Source organism: Somniosus microcephalus, chromosome 3 (genome assembly GCF_052327205.1).
Source record: "Somniosus microcephalus isolate GS21.2 chromosome 3, FLI_Smic_1.0, whole genome shotgun sequence".
NCBI lineage: Eukaryota > Metazoa > Chordata > Chondrichthyes > Squaliformes > Somniosidae > Somniosus > Somniosus microcephalus.
In genome coordinates, this window is record NC_140989.1 from 246,389,945 (window position 1) to 246,410,587 (window position 20,643).

The 20,643-nt window shown below is 50.6% G+C and overlaps 1 protein-coding gene across 1 annotated transcript in view; it reads left to right on the forward strand.

Moving 5' to 3' along the window:
• The window catches only part of dnm3a (dynamin 3a), a 452,439-nt gene that overhangs the window by 347,566 nt on the left and 84,230 nt on the right, over positions 1–20,643 (forward strand). The window contains exon 15 of the mRNA XM_085978004.1: positions 4,298–4,407. Coding sequence (XP_085834130.1) covers positions 4,298–4,407 — 110 coding nt within the window. The remainder of the gene's footprint in view (positions 1–4,297; positions 4,408–20,643) is intronic.

Here is a 20,643-nt window from a genome sequence, read left to right on the forward strand (position 1 = left end):
GCGAGCCGGCTGCTGGGGTTGGATATCGGGTCGTGGGGGGGGGGGGGTGGTAATGGGTAGTGGGTTACAGCGGTCCCCGAGGGTGCGAGGTCTCGTATGGAGACTGTGTCCTCCCGCCCGTCCGGGTATGCAATGTAAGCGTACTGGGGGTTGGCGTGGAGGAGGTCGACCCTCTCGACCAGGGGGTCCGTTTTATTGGCCCTCACGTGTCTTCTCAGTAGTACCGGCCCTCGGGACGTCAGCCATGGCGGTAACGATGTCCCCGATGTGGACTTCCTTGGGAAGACAAACATTTTCTCGTGAGGGGTGGCATTGGTGGCAGTGCAGAGCAGTGACCGAATCGAGTGGAGCGCATCGGGGAGCACCTCCTGCCAGCAGGAGGTCGGAAGGCCCCTAGACTTTAAGGCTAGTAGGGCGGCCTTCCAAACTGTTGCATTCTCTCTTTCCACCTGTCCGTTCCCCCGGGGGTTGTAACTGGTGGTCCTGCTTGTGGCTATACCCCTAGCGAGCAGGTACTGGCGGAGTTCGTCGCTCATAAACGATGAGCCCCGGTCGCTACGGATATAGCTGGGGAAACCGAACAGGGTGAAGAGGCTGTTCAGAGATTTAATGACCGTGGCACTGGTCATGTCCGAGCAGGGGATAGCGAACGGGAAACGGGAGTACTCGTCAATGATGTTGAGGAAGTACACATTGCGGTCGGAGGAGGGGAGAGGCCCTTTAAAATCGACGCTCAGGCGTTCAAAAGGGCGAGTGGCTTTTATCAGGTGGGCTCTGTCTGGTCTATAAAAGTGCGGTTTGCACTCAGCGCAGACTTGGCAGTTCTTGGTCATGGTCCTGACCTCCTCGATGGAGTAAGGCAGGTTGCGGGCCTTGATGAAGTGGAAGAACCTGGTGACCCCCGGGTGGCAGAGGTCATTGTGGAGGGCCCTCAGCCTATCGATCTGCGCGCTGGCGCAGGTGCCACGCGATAGGGCATCTGGGGGTTCATTGAGCTTCCCAGGCCGGTACAAGATCTCGTAATTGTAGGTGGAAAGTTCGATTCTCCACCTCAAGATCTTGTCATTTTTGATTTTGCCCCTCTGCTTGTTGTTGAACATAAAAGCAACTGAACGCTGGTCAGTGAGCAGGGTAAATCGTTTTCCGGCCAGGTAGTGCCTCCAATGACGCACAGCCTCCACAGTAGCCTGGGCCTCCTTCTCGACCGCGGAGTGTCTGGTCTCCGGGCCCTGGAGGGTTCATGAGAAGAATGCCACAGGTCTCCCCGCCTGATTAAGGGTGGCGGCCAGAGCGAAGTCGGACGCATCGCTTTCCACCTGGAAGGGGATGGATTCGTCCACTGCGTGCATGGTGGCTTTGGCAATGTCCTCCTTGATACGGTGGAAGGCCAAGCGGGCCTCTGCCATCAGGGGAAAAGAGGTGGATTTGATCAGCGGACAGGCTTTGTCTGCATAGTAGGGGACCCACTGAGCGTAGTAGGAAAAAAACCCTAGGCACCTCTTCAGGGCTTTTAGGCAGTGGGGCAGTGGGAGTTCCATAAGGGGACGCATCCGGTCCGGGTCGGGACCGATGACCCCGTGTTCCACAACACAGCCAAGGATGGCGAGGCGGTCTGTGCGGAATATGCACTTCTCCTTGTTATATGTCAGGTTCAGGAGTTGGGCGGTGCGGAGGAATTTCTCGAGGTTTGCGTCATGGTCCTGCAAGTCATGGCCGCAGATGGTCACATTGTCTAGGTAAGGGAAAGTGGCCTGCAGCGCGTTTTGATCGACCATCCGGTCCATCTCCCTTTGGAAGACGGAGACCCCGTTGGTAACGCCGAATGGAACCCTAAGGAAGTGATAGAGGCGGCCGTTTGCCTCAAAAGCAGTATACTGGCGGTCTTCAGGGCGGATGGGGAGCTGGTGGTACGCTGATTTCAGGTCAATGGTCGAAAAGACGCGGTACTGCGCGATCTGGTTGACCATGTCAGCTATGCGGGAGAGTGGGTAGGCGTCCAGCAGGGTGTAGCGGTTTATTGTTTGGCTGTAGTCGATGACCAGGCGTTGTTTCTCGCCGGTCTTAACGACCACAACCTGGGCTCGCCAGGGGCTGGAGCTGCCCTCAATAATCCCCTCCTTCAGGAGCCGCTCCACTTCGGTTTTGATGAAAACCCTGTCCCCGGCACTGTATCGCCTGCTCTTTGTGGCGATGGGCTTACAGTCGGGGGTGAGGTTAGCAAACAGTGGGGGGGGTGGGACTCTGAGTGTGGAGAGGTTGCATCTGGTGCGCGGCGGGCAATTTGGAGGCTGCTGGCTGCGGACTGTGAATGGGGGAGGGGGCCACCGTACGCCATCGTAACGCTTTTGAGGTGGCACTGGAAATCCAACCCCAGTAGGACGGCAGCGCAGAGGTCGGGCAGGACCAGGAGTTTAAAATTATTGAACACAGTCCCGTCTACTACTAGTGTCACCACGCAGTAGCCGCCAATGACCGCTGACTGGGACTCGGAGGCCATAGAAATCCGCTGGTGCGCAGGCAGGACTGGGAGAGAGCAACGCCGCACCGTGTCGGGGTGGATGAAGCTCTCTGTGCTCCCGAAGTCAAAAAGGCAGTTTATTGCATGGCCGTTTACCTTAACGTCCATTTTGGACCGAGCTAGTTGGTGCGGTCTCGTTTGGTCCAGCATAACGGAGGCCAGCGTAGGGTTCGGTGTGTCGCTGCGGGTATCAGATGGGGGGGGGGGGGTTGGCGGTCTGCTGCGTCCCGGCTGGTGTCCAAGATGGCGGCGTCCATGATTCCCATGTGGCTGGAGTCGTCCAAGATGGCTGCTGCTGCGGTGGTTCGCACATGGCTGGGGAGGCCCAAGATGGCGGCCCGCACGGCCCACACGCGGCGCTGTTGGGTGCCCAAGATGGCGGCTCGCCCGGCCCACACGCGGCGCTGCTGGCGTTCGGGGTGGCTTTGGCCTTGCAGACGCTGGCGTAGTGTCCCTTTTTCCCGCAGCCCGAGCAGGTCGCATTCTTCGCCGGGCAGCGCGCTCTGGGGTGTTTGGCCTGGCCACAGAAGTAGCATTTCTGGCCTTGGGATACTGCTGTCTGGCCTTGGGACACTGCTGCGGTAGTTGGGCCGTTGTTGGGCTGTGGCTGGGGTGGCACGGTGCTATGGGGCTGTCCTACCATGTCCCAGGTTGTCGTTCCCCGCGGCGTCCACGGTGCAGAAGAGTAGGCATCCATGCCCCGGTAGGCTGCGTCCAGCGTTAGTGCGATTTCGGAGGCTTTGTTGAGGGTGAGGTCACTCTGCTCCAGCAGTCGCTGTCGGGTGTAGTTGGACCTGTGGCCTGCTACGAAGGCATCCCGGATCAGTTCCTCCGTGTACTTAGCGGGCGTTACCGCCTTACACCCACAGGCCCGGCCAAGCACGGACAGTGCTTGGAGGTATTCCTCAGTCGATTCCCCAGGTTGTTGCTTGCGACTCCCCAGAAGGTGCCTGGCGTATACTTCGTTCACAGGGCGCGTGTACTGGGTCTTGAGGAGCTGGAGGGCGGCTGTGTACGAGGTCGCGTCCCGGATGACTGAGTACGCTCGGTGGTTCACCTTGGAGATCAGGACAGACAGTTTGTCCGCATCCGTTACGACCGCAGTGGAGGCAGTCAGGAATGTCTTGAAGCACATGAGCCAGTGAGCAAACTTGGTGGAAGCGTCCACTTCCCGACTGTCCAGGTCCAGGCATGCTGGTGTGAGGATCTTCTCCATTATAAAAAATGTAGTTAATAAAATTGATGCGCCATCAATTACTCAAAAGACTGAGGTTAAGCGAGTAACAACCAGGCTTTTATTAACTACAGAATGAAGGTCTTGTCTCGAGTGGTCAACCCGTCCAGAATACTAAGGGACTGGGAGGTAGTCACTTATATACCTGGAATAGTGGGAGGAGTCAGCCGAGGCATGTCCAGACCTGTACCTAGTGGAATACACATACACATACAGACAGGTATAACAGTGGTTTACCACACCAGTTTCCCTGGGACAAGATGAAAGTGAATAAACTTCTAAACTACCCAATGAAAGCTACATTTGAGCATTGGGTGCACAGCAAAAAAAAAGTATTTAAGGAGTGGCCTATAATATAATATAATCTAAAATAGACATAGGTTACAAAACTATTCATGAATAAAAGATTATCCTCATTCTCATTACAGGTTTCTAATTAAACTATATTTATTTACAGATATACACTAAACTGATAACTTTTATGAACCAACCCCTAATACATTATAAGCTAATGGTTTTATTTCTTGATTTGTTTTTCTGTGTAGGAAAAAGAGAAAAAGTATATGCTGCCATTAGATAACCTGAAAATTCGAGATGTGGAGAAAAGCTTCATGTCCAGCAAATATGTGTTTGCACTTTTTAATACAGAGCAGAGGTAAGACTGCTAGGAAACAAAAATTACATTTTGTGTAGTTGGACCAAGGCCTTTTACATTTTCAGTAATAGGGTTTTGACCCTAACTAGAAACGTTTTTTTAAAAAAAGCTACTTTTGTATCTTGTACATTGTACAAAATTATATTTGATTCTCTGATATTAAATAAAGGAACTCCACTGGACTGGTGTGACACTTAGAGGAAGAGTACTTTTTATTTAAAGAACTCTTTACAAAGAAGGAAATTATAAACATATTGAAATGTATTTGGCATTTCTTTTTGAAAAGGTCAGTTTTGATTGTGTCATGGAGATCTGTGAATAGGGTCTCCCTCCCACCTAGGCTAACCTGGTGTTGTAAATTAAGAGGTATTTGCATTCCTGTTGTTTGGTCTTCCACAGTTGGGTAGCTCCAGAGCTGCTCCCTGGCCAGTCCAAAGTTGTACCCAGGCTCTTTGCAATGTAGATGCTCTATAATGTTCCATGTAATTGACATCACCAGAAAGTCCTAATAGAGTGGAATACCCTACTTGAGGGTCTCTATATTTAACTTTAAAAAAAAAATCAGGTAAGTTACAAGAAGCGTAAATTTTCTTCTATAAACAAAGGCATAGGGCAGGATTTTCATTGAGCCGTGGAGTCGGGATTGGAAGCGTGCGGGGGGTTAAAATCGTAAAAACTGGTGGGCGGGACCCCCACCCCGGCCTGGTTCCCGACTCCAAGCAATTTTAACTCAGTCGTGTCTGATGGTCCCGACTCCGTCCCGCATCCAACAGGCGGGACTGGTCGTTAAGGCCCTTAACAACCACTAAATGGTCTCTATAATCCTATTTTGAAAGGCCCTTGTGAATTTAACCCTTTTCCCACATGAAACACGCCTGGTGGGAAACATGAATGTGAAACCTGGCGGGAGCACTATTGGATTGCTGACTAGCAACTGCAGGTCAACCATTAAAGAGGAGATTTGATCAGCCATGATTTGCAGGTGGCAGGACTTAGTGGTCTCCGGTCTGGGGCAACTTTTAGAAGGCTTAACTACACCTGTGGAAGGTTGGAGCCTCACACCCATCTCCAGTGTGAAGGAGGGAAATCCCTCTCGCCACCTTCACTCAGCGCTTCCTCAACAGAGGCATATACCAGAAGCATGGGAGCCATTTATTTCCTTCCCATCTGGGCATTAGAGGAGCTCAAGCACCAGCCGCGGCAGCAGCAGAACCAAGAACAACAGCAGCACCAGCAGCAGCAGCAGGAGCGCCAGGCTGCTGCTCACCCACCTGAAACTGCACAGGCCAGAAGGGGCCAGTGCCTGGAAGCCTGTCAGCGCAGGAGATACCCCGCAAACAGGGTCTACAGACGCAGGGTCACCTATCTCAACATGTCTGAGCAGCAGTGCTAAAGGCGGCTCCGACTTTCGCGAGAAATAGTGACTGACATCTGCGCAATGCTACAGCAAGACCTACTGCCCAGAGAACCAGGTGGACAAGCATTACCAGTGGCCGTCAAAGTCACCACCGCACTCAACTTTTTTGCCTCGGGCTCATTCCAGGGATCAGCAGCAGACATCAGCGGCATCTCCCAGGCGGCTGCACACACTTGCATCACACAGGTAACCGATGCCCTCTTTGCCATCGCGCACAATCACATCCATTTCACCAAGGATCGAGCAAGTGTCACGGTGCGAGCGGTTGGATTAGCTCACCTGGCAGGCTTTCCAAGGATGCAGGGCGTCGTTGACTGCACACATGTGGCTCTTAAGGCACCCCATCGCAATCCAGGTATTTTTGTCAACCGCAAGAGCTTCCACTCCCTTAACGTTCAGCTGGTGTGTGACTACAAGAAGGAAATTTTGCATGTTTGTGCCATGTACCCTGGCAGTTGCCATGACTCCTTCATACTGCGCCAGTCTAGTGTGCCTCCGCTATTCAGTCCGCCAGACCAACTTAACGGATGGCTACTTGGAGACAAGGTCTATCCCCTGAGGACGTGGCTAATGATGCCGTTGAGGAGACCATCCAACGAAGCTGAGGAGAGCTACAACTCCAGCCACATGTCCACCAGTGCCATAATCGAGCAAACCATCGGTTTGCTGAAGATGCGCTTCAGATGCCTGGATAGATCAGGTGGAGCCCTGCAGTACTCGGCAGCCAGGGTCTCCGGAATCGTCGTGGTTTACTGTGCACTTCACAACATGGCACAGCGTCGTGGCTTGCAGATTCCGGAGGACCAAGTGGCTCCTCACATATCCTCCTCAGATGAGGAGGAAGAGGAGGAGGAGGGCGAAAACGAACATCCTGCAGAGGGCCATCAACCAGCGGCAGCATTACACGAGAACATTGCTGCCTGAGATGCAAGGAACGCACTCATCCTGGCCAGATTTGCTTAGCCTAGTCAATCAAACACTTTTGCCTCGCAGCTTCTTACCAGAGCATTGACAATGGCCAAGAACCAGAGGATTCCTAGCACTCTGACCACCATACTGACAATTGCAAGTATTCCTAAGGCCTCAATGTGGAAGTCCCAATAGCGAAATGACAGACGCTACAACTGCAACATTTGCCATCAGAATTTTTGTGTACAATTATGACGTGATGGCATTTTTACACTAAACACAAAATTCCACCCAAGTGACTACCCTTGTGACTACTTGTGTTTTATCTTCCTTTTACGCGCGTGCTCCTACGTAGTGCTTCCCCTGTGGCTTCAGCAGATGTGGAGGCCCCTTGCTCACTTTCCTGCTGCTCCTGTCTCAACACCTTTGGCGGGCGTCCTCTGGGGTTGCGAGCCTGTGAGGGCTCGTCAACAGTCTGCTGCTCCTGCGGCTGTGCAGGGGTTGAGACGTCTATCTCACTTGGGTGTGGACTCCGGTGGGACTCTCACCGAGGGCTCTGCAGTGGCATGGACGTGTGAGCACTTGGAGAGGAGCCCCCACTTCCTTGAGGTCTGCCACCAACCTCCCTCTCGTGGGTCAGGTCCCCCTCCGCGCCTGCAAGTGGCTGGAGAGCACCTTGCTGCACATCAGGGGGGCCATTTGGACCTGTATCTGCAATGGCAGTCCTACTCAGAAGAACTTCCATGAAGGTCTGGTTTCTCTGTTCAATAGATGCCCATCGCTCCTCAAGAGATGTCATTCTATTCTGAACAATGACCATGTTTTCCATACCCTGGCGACTAAACTCCTCCATGGCCATAGCCCTCCTCTTCTCTACCGTAGCCATCCCCTCCTCCACGGTAGCCAGCCTTACCACGGAGGTAGCAATCGTTTCCAGAGAGGTAGCCATCCTTTCCGTGGTGATGTGTTCATGCGCCAATGACTCCACAAAGGCTCTGCTCATGTTCGCTATGGACTCCTCCATTCGCTCCACACTCGCAGCGACCCTAGAGATAAAACCTGCCAGAGACTCCTGCATTTGTGCCTGGAGTTCCATCACCTCTGATCTTATGGATGGACCCAGAGGCAGAGGGTCGACATGCTGCTGAGCCGAGCTGGCAGGGTCCTGCGCCCTCCGACTAGGACTCTCCACTGCTGTCCCTGTGTCCACAATCTGCTGATGCTCACTTGTGAGCTGTGATACACCAGGTGACAACAGTACTCTACGTGCCGAAAGTCCCACCGAGGTGTGAGTGTCTGCGCTGGTGCGGAGTGCGCTGAATTCTGGTAATGCTGTGCCCTCAGAGGTTGCAGCTTCCTCTGAGGAGTCTGGCTGCTCAGCCTCTTCTTCCTGGTTAGGGGGGACGGATGCTTGTGATGGTCCTGTGGGGGAGTAAAGGAAAGAGTCATAGATGTAATGCAAAGGCTACATGCACATAGCTTTTTGCAGATGCTCATAAGTGCATCTGTTACAGCTTCACAATCATTATCAGCGACTCATGCAATGTCAAAGAGAGAGATGGGAAACTTTTCTGTCACCAGCTTGCAGTGTTGCACCTGTCTGTCCGTCCCACACGCGCGAATCATCCTCAATGCCCATAATTTCCAGGACGGCCTCCTCCCAAGGGGTCAGGTGGGCTATTGAGGCTGTCCCTCCTCCTCCTCCTCTCCTGGCTCGCTCTCTTTTGTTGTGAGCTCTCTTTTCCTGCAATGAGGGAGACAAGTGGAGGTTGAGTGAGAATGAAGGAGTGAGTGTAGAGATTGCATAGCATAGATACTTAGAAGGAGACAAAGATGGAGTGAGGTTGCAAGACCAAGGGCCCTCCCTGTGTGTTGTCAGTTGTGTTCAAAGCATCAGAGTGATCGGGAGTGTGAGGGCTGCATGGTGAAATAGTTATGTGAATGTGAGCATAGAGAGAGAGGGAATGGGTAAGGGTACATGGATGTCAGTGTCAAGTGGGATGTGGAGGAAGAGATTGCTAAAGCTGAGTGCTGGTGAGGAAAGGCAATGGGGATCAGATTGAGGGTGATGGGAAATTCATACTCACTTTTCCAGTGTGCTGAAGGTCATGAAATCTTTTCCTGCACTGAATCCAGGTTCTGCAGGTGACTCCCAAGGAGTTGACCTCCTCAGCCACCTGCCTCCACACAGCCTTGGTCTGAGTGGGAGGCCTCTTCCTCCCTGATGAAGGGAAGAGCACCTCCCTGTTGGCCCTAGCCCCATCGACTAATGCCTGCAGTGCCACCTCGTCAAAGCGAGGAGCTGATCTTGCCCTCCCGCTTGTCATTTTTGCTGCAGCTCCCTCACACTGCACAGTCAAGAAGCTTGGCAGTCTGCAGAAGAAGCAAGGCTTGCTGTGGACCTTAAATGCAGCAGCAATGATGACGTCATCAGAGGTGACTTTCAGTCATGAAAAACCCATTTGCAAAGGCTTCCCACACGTTGGAAATCAATTGGTCAATTAAGTTAAAATTACATCAATCTCCCACATCCAATTAGATTTGTGTGGGAACCACGAAATTCGGATAACACGACATCAGCCCACACCTGAGTTCAAATCCAGCCCATATTGTTTGCAGGCTCGTAATTGATCTTCCAACATGCTTCTGATTTCCCTGAATAATAAGTAACCTTTTTCCTCAAACTGATATAGTTTTAACTTAACATTAATTAGACTTTTGTTATCTTAAAGGAACACAGATGAATCTTGTAGTAGCAGAATAATACATTGTGCTTCACGTGTCCTTATAAAACATCATATTCTTTGACTAACAGTGAGCAGCACCACGGGAGCTTTGTTAGTACAGTCCCCACTGCTTATGTGTTGGTGCTAATGTGATTTGGCCACTATACGCAGTGGACGGTAAAACCAAAAATTTAATGTAACCGACATATATTTAAAAAACAGGCTTGATGCAAAATGCCTGAAGTCTCCACTTAGCAACTGCCTCTCATAATTGTTATGAGTTGCATCCGAATCAATATGGGTAAATACACGGGATTAAAAAGCTGCGAACAGCTGATTGAAGCTGCTTGAATACCTGACTTTGCCCGAAGTAGTTGGCACGCTTAATATGTTATAAGTGGTGTCTTTGTAATTGACTCCTATGGTAAGGCTTGGCGCTGTTTGCCTGATATAGGCAGCTGCCTGTGATAAGCGTGGATGGTGTAAGTGGTGAGGACTGTAATAATATTGAAGAAATGGTAGGACGGTGTGCATTTCCTGTTTGTCTTTTATAATTTCCTGTGTCAGATTTTGGACATCGTGCTTGGGTATCAAACTTTCTCGTATGCAGAATGCTGTAACTATGAGAAATGAAAAAAACAGAAACAAAACCAATCAAATCACTCATAAATGTTTTCAAATTTGCTTTCAACAAATCAGAATTAAGTAACTCTTAGGGAGTATTAAACGTCTACCAAAAAAAACCCAGAAACCAATGAAGTTGGTCAATTTTTTTTTTCTAAAAGGCATTTCTTCCACTATTTTTCTTTTTCACAGATTCATATATCCAGGGCTCAAAATAAGGTTTCTAAAAGGAAAACCTAAAAAAATATATTTTGCCATAACGTGATTAAAGTTGTCTATAAAATTGTATTTTATGTCTTTGAGTACCTTCATTAATGTTTTTACTCAGAGGCCTTGGCCACTCTCAAATGCCTGGGATTGGAATTGATGGGCGCGATTTTCCCATTGGAGGCGGGTTTCGGTTTGGGTGGGTTCCAAACCCACCTCCACTGTCAAGTGGGAAAAATTTGCGATTTTTCCCTAATTGGCCAGTTACTTTCAAAGGTGTGGGTTCCCCTGGGCCAATTAGTCTTTTGGGACTGAAACTTGCATCTGCTGACGTCACTTATCCAGCTTCATTTAAGGGCAGTTGCTGCCTTGGCTCATTCCACTGGTTTTTGGTCAATGCTGCACCACCTCCAAACTTTTATCTCCTTGAAGAATGGCCAGCTCCAAGGCAAGGGCCTTCCCGAGGTTCTCGGATGAGGCGCTGGGTATGCTGGTTGAGGGGGCGAGAGTTAGTAGGGAGGTGCTCTTCTCCTCATCTGGGAGGAAGAGGCCTCCCAAAGAAACCAAGGCTATGTGGGTCCAGCTGGCAAGGGATATAACCTCCACATTTGTGTGCAGATTGGGCGAATGTTTCTGTTTATTGATGAAATGCCATCCCTGTGTGAATGTATCAAAATTAGGTCCTGGCAAACTGTTGACGTGATGGCATCTGTTATTTCGGCTTAGGCAGCTCCACATTGCGGGCTCCATGACACTTGCGTGGTCAGGTTGGTGGTCAGAGTGAAAGGAGGCCAGAGAGTCATGTCCATGTGTCACAATGGGCAACCTATGCAAATCTGGCCAGGATGAGTGCATCCCTTGCATCACAGGCAACCATGTGCTCGCGTGCTGCCGCTGCTGCTGGTCGATACACCGCCACTCGGTCCTCCTCCTCCTCCTCATCTGAGGAGGCTATGAACTGAGCCACTTGCTCATCAGGAAGCTGCAAGCCACGACGCTGTGCCATGTTGTGCAGTGCACAGCAGACCATGACCATTCTGGAGACCCTGGCTGCTGAATACTGCAGGGCTCCACCTGATCTGTCAAGGCATCAGAATTGCATCTTCAGCAAGCCAATGGTTTGCTCGATGATGGACCTGGTCGAAATGTGGCTGGCATTGTAGCGCTCCTCAACCTCTTTAGCTGGCCTCCTGATCGGCGTCATTAGCCACTTCTTCATGGGGTAGCCCTCGTCACCAAGGAACCATCCGTTAAGTTGGTTTGGCGGATTGAAGAGCGGAGGAATGCTAGAGTTCCGCAGGATGAAAGAGTCATGGCAACTACCACAGAACTTGGCGCAAACATACAAAATCTCCTTCTTGTGGTTACACACCAGCTGTACGTTGAGGGAGTGGAAGCCCCTTGCAGTTGACAAAGATAGCTGGGTTTTGATGGGGTGTCCTAAGGGCCACATGTGTGCAGTCTATGGCGCCCTGCACCATTGGCAAGCCTGCCATATTTTCAAAGCCAACTGAATGCGCGGTTACACTTGCTTGCTCCATTGAAAAGTGGATGTAATTGTGCCTTTGCGAAAAGGGCATCGGTAACCTGCGTGATGCAACTGTGGGCGGCCGACTGGGAGATGCCGCTGATGTCTGCTGATGATCCCTGGAATAAGCCTGAGGTAAAAAAGTTGAGTGCGGTGGTGACTTTGACAGCCACTGGTAAGGGGTGTCCACCCGCTCCTCTGGGCTCCAGGTATTGGTGCAGCAGTGCGCAGATGTCTCCGACAACCTGTCGCGAAACTCTCAGCCTCCTTTGCCACTGCTGCTCAGTCATGTTGAGGTAGCTCATCCTCTGTAAACCCTGTGTTGGGGATATCTCCTGTGGCGATGTGCTTCCATGCACTGGCGCCTTCTGCCCTGTGCAGCATCGGGTGAGTGAGCAGGAGGTTGGCGCTCCTGCTGCTGTTGCTGCTGAGCTGCCTGGTTCTGCTGCTCCTCATCCGAATCTGAGGTCCACGGTGAAAGGAAATAAATGGTTCCCATGCTGCTGGCAAATACCTCCGTTGGGGAAGTGCTCAGTCCAAGCGGGGAGAGGGTTTTCCAAAGAGGTCCCACGGTTGAAAGATAGAAGCTGCAGCACCTCCGACTTCGATAAGTCTGCTGAAAGACATGTGGAACAAAAGTTCTGCCACCTGCAACTGCTCCCTGATAAAAGCTCCGTTTTAATGGTGGAGCTGCAGCTGTGAGGAGGCCACCCACTTGTCAACCCGCCAGGATTAGCTGGCATGGTTTAGGAGGGTCGTGCAACACGCACAAAATGTGGCAAAATAACAAAGGCCTGTCAAAATAGGATTATAGAGGCCCTTAACGACTATTTAAGGGTCTTAACTACCTCTCCCAACTGATGGAACCGCACCCATCAAACCCACCTCCAGCAAAATTGCGCGGAGGCAGGCTGGAGGAGGGTTCCGAACCCACCCTCACTTTTTGCGATTTTGCCAACTGTCCTTCCCCCAAACTTGCCTCCTCGGGGCTGGGAAAATCGCCCCCGACATGTTCCCAGCAGAAGAGAATTACCAATGATACCTGTGCCTACTATTCCCTGGATGTGAGAGGAGGATGGATTCTTAAACTTTTTTTAAGGTAAAAGTTTCATAGGGAAACTATTAACAAGGGTTTATTTTTTAATTTAGAAAAATGGAACATAACAGATGGAGTGACAAAGGAGGATGATTAAAGCTCTTGTGCTTTATTATGCTAATACCAAGAATTCAAAAAGAATGATTGTTTACATAAAAAACATTTTTTTCCCTCAACACAAAAGTGTACTTCCCTCAGGCAATAACAGCATTTATGAGTTTGTTTTTCCAAATGATTTGAAAACAGCTGGTAAAGCTTCACTAAGTTAACAACAACAACTTGCATTTAAAGGGCTTATCTTTTACTTTTGAAATAAATGCTTGCTCAGGGGAAGAGAGGGAGAAGCAGACAGAAGGAATGATTAGAGCACTTGTAAATTTATTGAGAATTAGATTTTAAAAATTATTTACATAAAGATTTACTTATGCAGTTGTGCTATCTATTTATCCAACTGCATTAGATAAAGGGAACACAGCCTATTTGAAGAAAGAAAGAGCTTGCATTTATATAGTGCTTTTCTGGTCCTCAGGACATCCCAAAGCGTTTCACAGCCATTGAATTACTTTTGAATTGTAATCACTGTTATTTTGTAACCAAACATGGCAGCCATTTTGTATACAGCAAGGTCCCACAAACAGCAAAGGGATAAATAAATAGTTAATCTGTTTTTGGTGGTGTTGGTTTATTTGTTTATTTTCCAGGAGCCAATCAAAAAACACTTGCTTCCCTGTCTCTGGACAGAAGTTTTAGAAATATGGGGCGCGATCTTGCCAGCCCTGGGGAGGTGGGTATGGAGGCGGGACTGCTGGGAAAATGGCAGAATCTGGGGGCGGGTGCCCAATCCGCCCCCAACTCACCTCTGTGCCATCTTGCCAGGAGGCGGGTAGCCGACCCGTGCTGGGTCCCGTCTCCTTGGAGGCGGGAAGGGGATTAGTGCCACTTATCTGCCTGTTAACAGGTTGTTAAGAAGCAGATAAGAGCATTATCCCCATTTTACCCACACAAGTGTGGGCTTCACGAAGGCTGCGAGCCCCGCCAGGGTCACCGAGGCGAGTAGTGGGTCTGCAGGGGTAGGAGGTATGCAAAGGTGCGCTGTGAAGGTAAGTGATGGGTGCAAGTGTGGAGAGGTGAGGATGTGAGGTAAGTGGAAAGTGTTAGTTAAAGTTTACTTCCCTTTGTTTCTTCCTGCAGGCTTCAATCGGTGGGTATGCGGAGAGTCTCGCACCTCCGCGGCAGAGATGACAGATGGCCGCTGCATTCTCCAATGCAGCAACCATCTAATTTCTGCTAAATAAAGAGGTTTGATGAGTCTTGAATTTAAGAACTCATCAAACTACAGAGAATGTCAGTGTTTGACAGCTTCACAGAGCTGTCAAACGATGACAATTCATCTGTCAAAAATTTTTGACAGATGAAACGTCATACGTTGACGTTCTCTGTAACCGGCTTTCCCTTAATTGGCCTGCTAAGCCCACTGGGCGGGCTTAACAAGGTCAATCAAGGGAAAATAGCATGGGTTGGCCAGAAGTTGATGGAGGCGGGACTGAAACCCGACAAGTGGGAGTCCTGCCTCCAAAAGCTCCCCATTGGCAAAATCCAGCCCATGTTTTCTGGACACGCATGGGCTTCCTCCACTTGCACACCCCAGTCCTCCCCACCTCCCGAGTGTAACCTGTGATTCTCCATGAGCAATGTCAGAGGAGTTCTACTAGTAATATATTGAAAGTGTTATGTCGAGCATGAGTTTTGACCATTGTATTTCAGGCTTTACACTTCAGGCGTCACGTTCTCAGAAGCAAATCTCTTGCTACTGATTTGGTTTAAATTTTATATTCATAAAACAACAAAGTGCCAAGTAGCAAGCAGGAATGAAAACCACCAGGAATAAAGTTTTTAAAAAGCTATATATCAAAAATGGGCAGTCAACAACATCTATCAATGGTTCAACGACTCCTTAATTTGTTCCAGAAAGTTTGTGAAGTTGTTTGGACCCATCATATTGAATTTCTTTCAGCTGCAATATGTGGATAAACATGAAAAGCATTAAAACTGAACTAATTCAGCATAAAATGTTTATTCTTTGAGGTGCTTGTGTGGTGCTGCAGATCCCTGGAAAATATTACCTTGCAGAGGTCTACTGCTGTGTCGGGAGCTCAACTTGTAATACTGGGGTGGTGTTTAAATTATTGGCTTGGGCTTTGCTCACTTTTTTTTGTAAATTACTTGGTTCTTCCAGATTGGCTGCTATCCATGTCAGTCATGGTAAGCCTTTCCCTCTTCATTTTAATCCCAGAGTACTTTTAAGAATCCTTCCCTTTTGAGTCAAATGAACGTTCACTGAGTGTGCAAGCACTCGCTGCTTGTAAACTCATTCCATCATAATGTAATGGTGGAAACGTTTGGAAGACTCTGAGGGATCACCTCAAATCAGCATAATTCATGACATTTTTATGATCGACAGCAAGACTCACAGAGCATGCTGGAAACTTTACATAGGATTACATAGGATATATGGCATAGAAACAAGCCATTTGGCCCAACGAGTTTATGCTCCACTCGCGCCTCCTCCCGTCTTTCCTCATCTAATGTCAGCATAACCTTCTATTCCCTTCTCCCTCATACGCTTATCTAGCCTCCCCTTAAATTTATCTATACTATTCGCTTCAACCACTCCCTGTGGTAGCAAGTTCCACATTCAATTCAATTTCAATTCAATTTTATTTGTCATATATGCAGCAGATGTGTGTACTGCACAATGAAATGTAGATTTTTACGAGTCCTCCCAACATTGGAATAAATATGGCATAACAATGATATAATACTAATAGAAATACAGTAATAATAAATAAAACAACAGTAATAAATAATAATAAATTATACGTTCATGAGTCTTATGGCCTGGGGTAGAAGCTGTTTCGAAACCTGCTGGTACGAGACCGTATGCTTCGATATCTCTTACTGGACGGGAGCAGGGCGAAGAGGTTGTGGCTGGGGTGGCTCGCGTCTTTAATGATTCTCAGGGCCTTCCCCCGGCACCTCTCGGGGTAGATATCCTGGACAGCAGGTAGTTTAATTCCTATAGTATGTTGTGCAGCTTTCAGCACCATCTGTAGAGCCTTGCGGTCTGTGGCGGTGCAGTTGCCATACCAGGTAGTGATGCAGCCGGACAGGATACTCTCGATGGTGCACCGGTAGAAGTTGGTGAGAATCTGGGGGGCCATTCCAAATTTCTTCAGTCTCCTGAGGAAGAACAGGCGTTGGCATGCCTTCTTCGTTACGACGTCGATGTGATGGGACCACGTTAAGTCCTCCATAATGAATACACCCAGGAATTTGAAGCTGCTGACCCTCTCCACCTCAGCCCCTTCGATGTAGATTGGGGTGTGTCCCTCCCCCCTGCCGCTTCCTGTAGTCCACGATCATCTGCTTTGTTTTGCTGATGTTGAGGAGAGGTTGTTATAATTGCACCATTCTGTTAGAGCTCTTACCTCCTCCCTGTAGCCTGTCTCGTCGCCATCTGTGATCAGGCCTACAACAGTAGTGTCATCAGCAAACTTGATGATGGAGTTGGAGTTGTGCGTGGCCACGCAGTCGTGAGTAAACAGGGAGTACAGAAGGGGGCTGAGCACACAACCCTGGGGAGCTCCCGTGTTCAGGATCAGTGTGGAGGAGGTGTTACTGCCTATTTTCACCACCTGGGGTCTGCCCGTCAGGAAGTCCAGGATCCAGTTGCATAGGGAGGTGTTAAGTCCTAGCTCACTGAGCTTGTTGACAAGCTTGGAGGGGATAATGGTATTGAATGCTGAACTATAATCAATGAACAACATTCTCACATCGGTGTTCCTTTTATCCAGGTGTGATAAGGCAGTGTGCAGTACAGTACAGTACATTCTCACCACTCTCTGGGTAAAGAAGTTTCTTCTGAATTCCCTATTTGGTTTCTTGGTGACTATCTTATATTGATGGCTTCTAGTTATGCTCTTCCCCACAAGTGGAAACACTCTCTCTGTCTCTACTCTATCAAAACCTTTCACAATTTTAAAGACCTCAATTAGGTCACCCCTCAGCCTTTTTTCAGGCAAAAAGAAACCCAGCCTGTTCATCCTTTCCTGATAGGTAGATCCTCGCATTTCTGGTGTCATCCTTGTAAATCTTTTCTGCACGCTCTCCAGTGCCTCTATATCCTTTTTATAATATGGTGACCAGAATTGTATGCAGTACTCCAAGTGTGGTCAAACCAAGGTTCGATACAAGTTTAGCATAACTTCACTACTTTTCAATTCTATCCCTCTAGAAATAAACCCTAGTGCCTGGTTTGCTTTTTTATTGCCTTGTTAACCTGTGCCGCTACTTTTAGGGATTTGTGTATTTGTACTCCGAGAACCCTTTGCCCCTCTACCCCACCCAGACTCGCACCCTCCAAGTAATAAGTGACCTCCCTATTCTTCCTACCAAAATGTAATACCTCACATTTATGTGTGTTGAATTTCATTTGCCAATTATATGCCCATTCTGCAAGTTTATTAATGTCTTCCTGTAATTTGATGCAGTCCTCTTCAGTATTAACTATCCCCCCCAATTTGGTGTCATCTGCAAATTTAGAAATTGTGTTTTTGATTCCAAAGTCTAAGGCCTAGAAATTCAGTATAGCCACGTTCGGGGCGCTACAGTTGGGCGGCCGCTAAAGTTTGCGCCCGGCGCAAGTTCGCGCCACCTTCGCCAATATTCAGTCGCATCGCCCCAAGAGGTTGCTGCTGCGCTAAAACAGGCGATGCACGACTATCTTTAGGCGCTAAGCCGGCGGTGCTGAGCGATACCCCCGAGGCCGGGCGCAGCGCAGGTGCGGCGAGTTGCTGATTGACGGCAGACACTCTGGCGCCAGTCAGCTCTTAAAGGGGGAGGGTGGATTTGTTTGCCTGCCACGCCCTGCACACTGCAGCCCTCAAGCTAGGCCTGACCACTTCTGCTTCATCTGCACAACGCCCAGGGCTATGGAGAAGGCCAGGGAGAGAGCGCTTCAGCGACGGTGACCTGAGGGTGCTGGTTGGCGGAGTGGAGTGCAGGCGCCATGTTCTGTTCCCAGAAGGTGGCAGGAGGCCGCTGCCCAGCGCCTACCGGAAAGCCTGGAGGGAGGTGTCCAACAGGGTGTCTTCCAACAGCGTGGTTGCCAGAACTCCTGTGCAATGCCGGAAAAAGTTCAACGACCTCACTCGGGTTGTCAGGGTGAGTACCCTTTCCAGTGTCCTCCTCATCCCTGCATGTGCACCTCAGTTTATGGGCAAAGGGACCTGAAAGCCCTAATGGCCAGCCCTCATCCAGCAGCTATGGGACTGGCATGAAAATCACTTGCACATTCAGCACTTTACACACTGTACAAGATATTCGACCATGGGAGGCAGTGCAGACAAGATCAGGGCTTCACACTGTCAGGGCCAGTCCACCATGGGAGGCAGTGCAGACAAGATCAGGGCTTCACACTGTACTTAGAGGCCGTCCTTTCTCTTGCAGGCCAAGGTGGCGCACAACCGGAGGAAGCTACGTGAGACCGGGGGAGGCCGTCCTGACGTCAAAGAGCTCTCCAACCTCGACCAGCGTGTGGAGCGCATTATGGCAGGGCGTCTGATTGGCCCCGTCGCCAGTGGAGATGCCGACCCTGTTCTGGGCAGCAATGGTAAGGGCATCACCTTTTTGACCTCTCTCTTTCCACTTGCGCCTCAGATCAGCATCCTTTGCCACTGTCCGACCAATGCAGTGCATGGCAGCACTCATGCCTCCCTCGCTGCCGCCCTGTCCTCACTCTAAAGCTACTCTTGTGCCTCCCTGCTTTCAGATGGTGAATCGCCAGGTGAGGAGGCGGGCCCTCAAGCTGCCACTGTCAGCGATTCCGAATTCGAAGAGGAGGAAGAGGAAGCCGGCCCATCAGTGCCACCCTCAGCCGCGCCAGCCCATGGCGATGAAGGGGACATGCCTTCCCTGGAGGGGAGCCGGGGGGAAGGGTCGGAGGAGAGTGAAGCTCTGGGGCCCAGCGGCCTGCAGCAACGCGGGAGGGGTGGGGAAGCTCGGCGGACTTCTCCCCAGAGGGTGAGTGCGGCCTCCAGTCCTGCGACGGTGAGCGCAGAGGAGGTCCGGCTCCTGGAGGAAATGGCCGTCCAGGCTGAGCGCAGGCACACTGAGCTCATGGCTGCAGTGGCAAGGATGCCTGACTCCATAGAGTGTCTGTGAAGGAGTGTGCAGGAATTCGGAGCAGCACAGGCCAGGAGTCTGCAACAATTCAGTGCAGCACAGGCCAGGAGTCTGCAACAATTCAGTGCAGCACAGGCCAGGAGTCTGCAGGACTTCGCGGCAGCACAGGCGGCTTCGAGCCAAGTGCTCAGTCATGCCATTCATTCACTGGCTGGTGTCATGCGGACACAGACCAGGGCCACACGGGCACTAACTGCTGCCACCCTCGCTGGATCGGCCAGGCATCGCCAGGGCACTCGCCGCGCAGCAGCAGCCCAGCAGTCTGTTCTTCAGCTGTTTGCTGCGCATGCTGCAGTGCTGGCCCGTGCGAGTGCCAATGTATCAAGCGACCAGGGAGTACCTGCGATCTGTCAGGTTGGCACCATTCCTGCAGCCGACACTGCCACTCCGCCATTGCAGCTGCCACGAGCCGCTGGACAGACTGCTGCCGCCCAAGCAGAGTTGGAGCAGTCAGCAGCCGGACCCTCCAGGGCTAGAGCTGGTGCAGGCCGACCCCCAAGGGCATCTGCCGTCTCGCCATCTGACCCTCAGCAGCCTTCCCCCAGCCTTGCTGCAGCCACTGGGCTCCCATTGAGGAGGAGCTGCAGGGCGGGCAGGGGCCAGGCAAGGATGCGAAAGGCATCGCCCTCGCAGGTCAAAAAGTAGAAGGTCTGCACAAATGCTTTGTGTTTTTGTAAGGCCAAGACTGATGTCTTTCTTTGTTTTTGTAAGGCCGAGACTGGTGTCTTTCTTTGTTTTTGTAAGGCCGAGACTGGTGTCTTTCTTTGTTTTGTAAGGCCGAGACTGTTAGTTTTGTGTTTTTGGAGGGGGCTTCTCTCCATGAGGTTGTAATGTGGGAAGGGCAGAGGTTTGCAATAAATTAATGTTCTTAAATCGCACTGTGCATGCTTTTTTTTGCAAGTCCTGGTTGCCCTGCTCGGCTGAGGGCTTGTGGAGCGGCTACATTCATCTGGTGACATTGGCACAAGCCATTCCCTGAGAGGGGGCCTAGAACCGACGTTCAATAAGCCGGCGACGGGCGGCCCTTGCACTTTCTGCCTCCCTCCTGTGCTGGTCCTCCTCCTCCTCCTCAGGTGGTCCTCCAATCTCTGGTGGCAGTGGCTGAGTCCTGCGGATAGCCAGGTTGTGCAGCATGCAGCACACGACCACGAAATGGGAGACTCGCTCCGGGGAATATTGTAGGGCTTCACCGGAACGATCTAGACAGCGGAACCATTGCTTCAGGACGCCGACTGTTTGCTCAATGATGTTCCTGGTCGCTTGATGGCTGTCGTTGTATCCTTCTTCAGCAGGGGTGCTGGGCGCGCGGAGCGGGGTCATCAGCCAGGTACACAAAGGATAGCCTTTGTCCCCGAGAAGCCATCCTCGTGGGTGAGGCTGGGCCTGGAACATGTCTGCCACAGAAGTCTGGCGCAGGATGAAGGCATCGTGGCTGCTGCCTGGAAAGCGGGCATTGACAGCTAGGATGAGCTGCCTGTGGTCACAC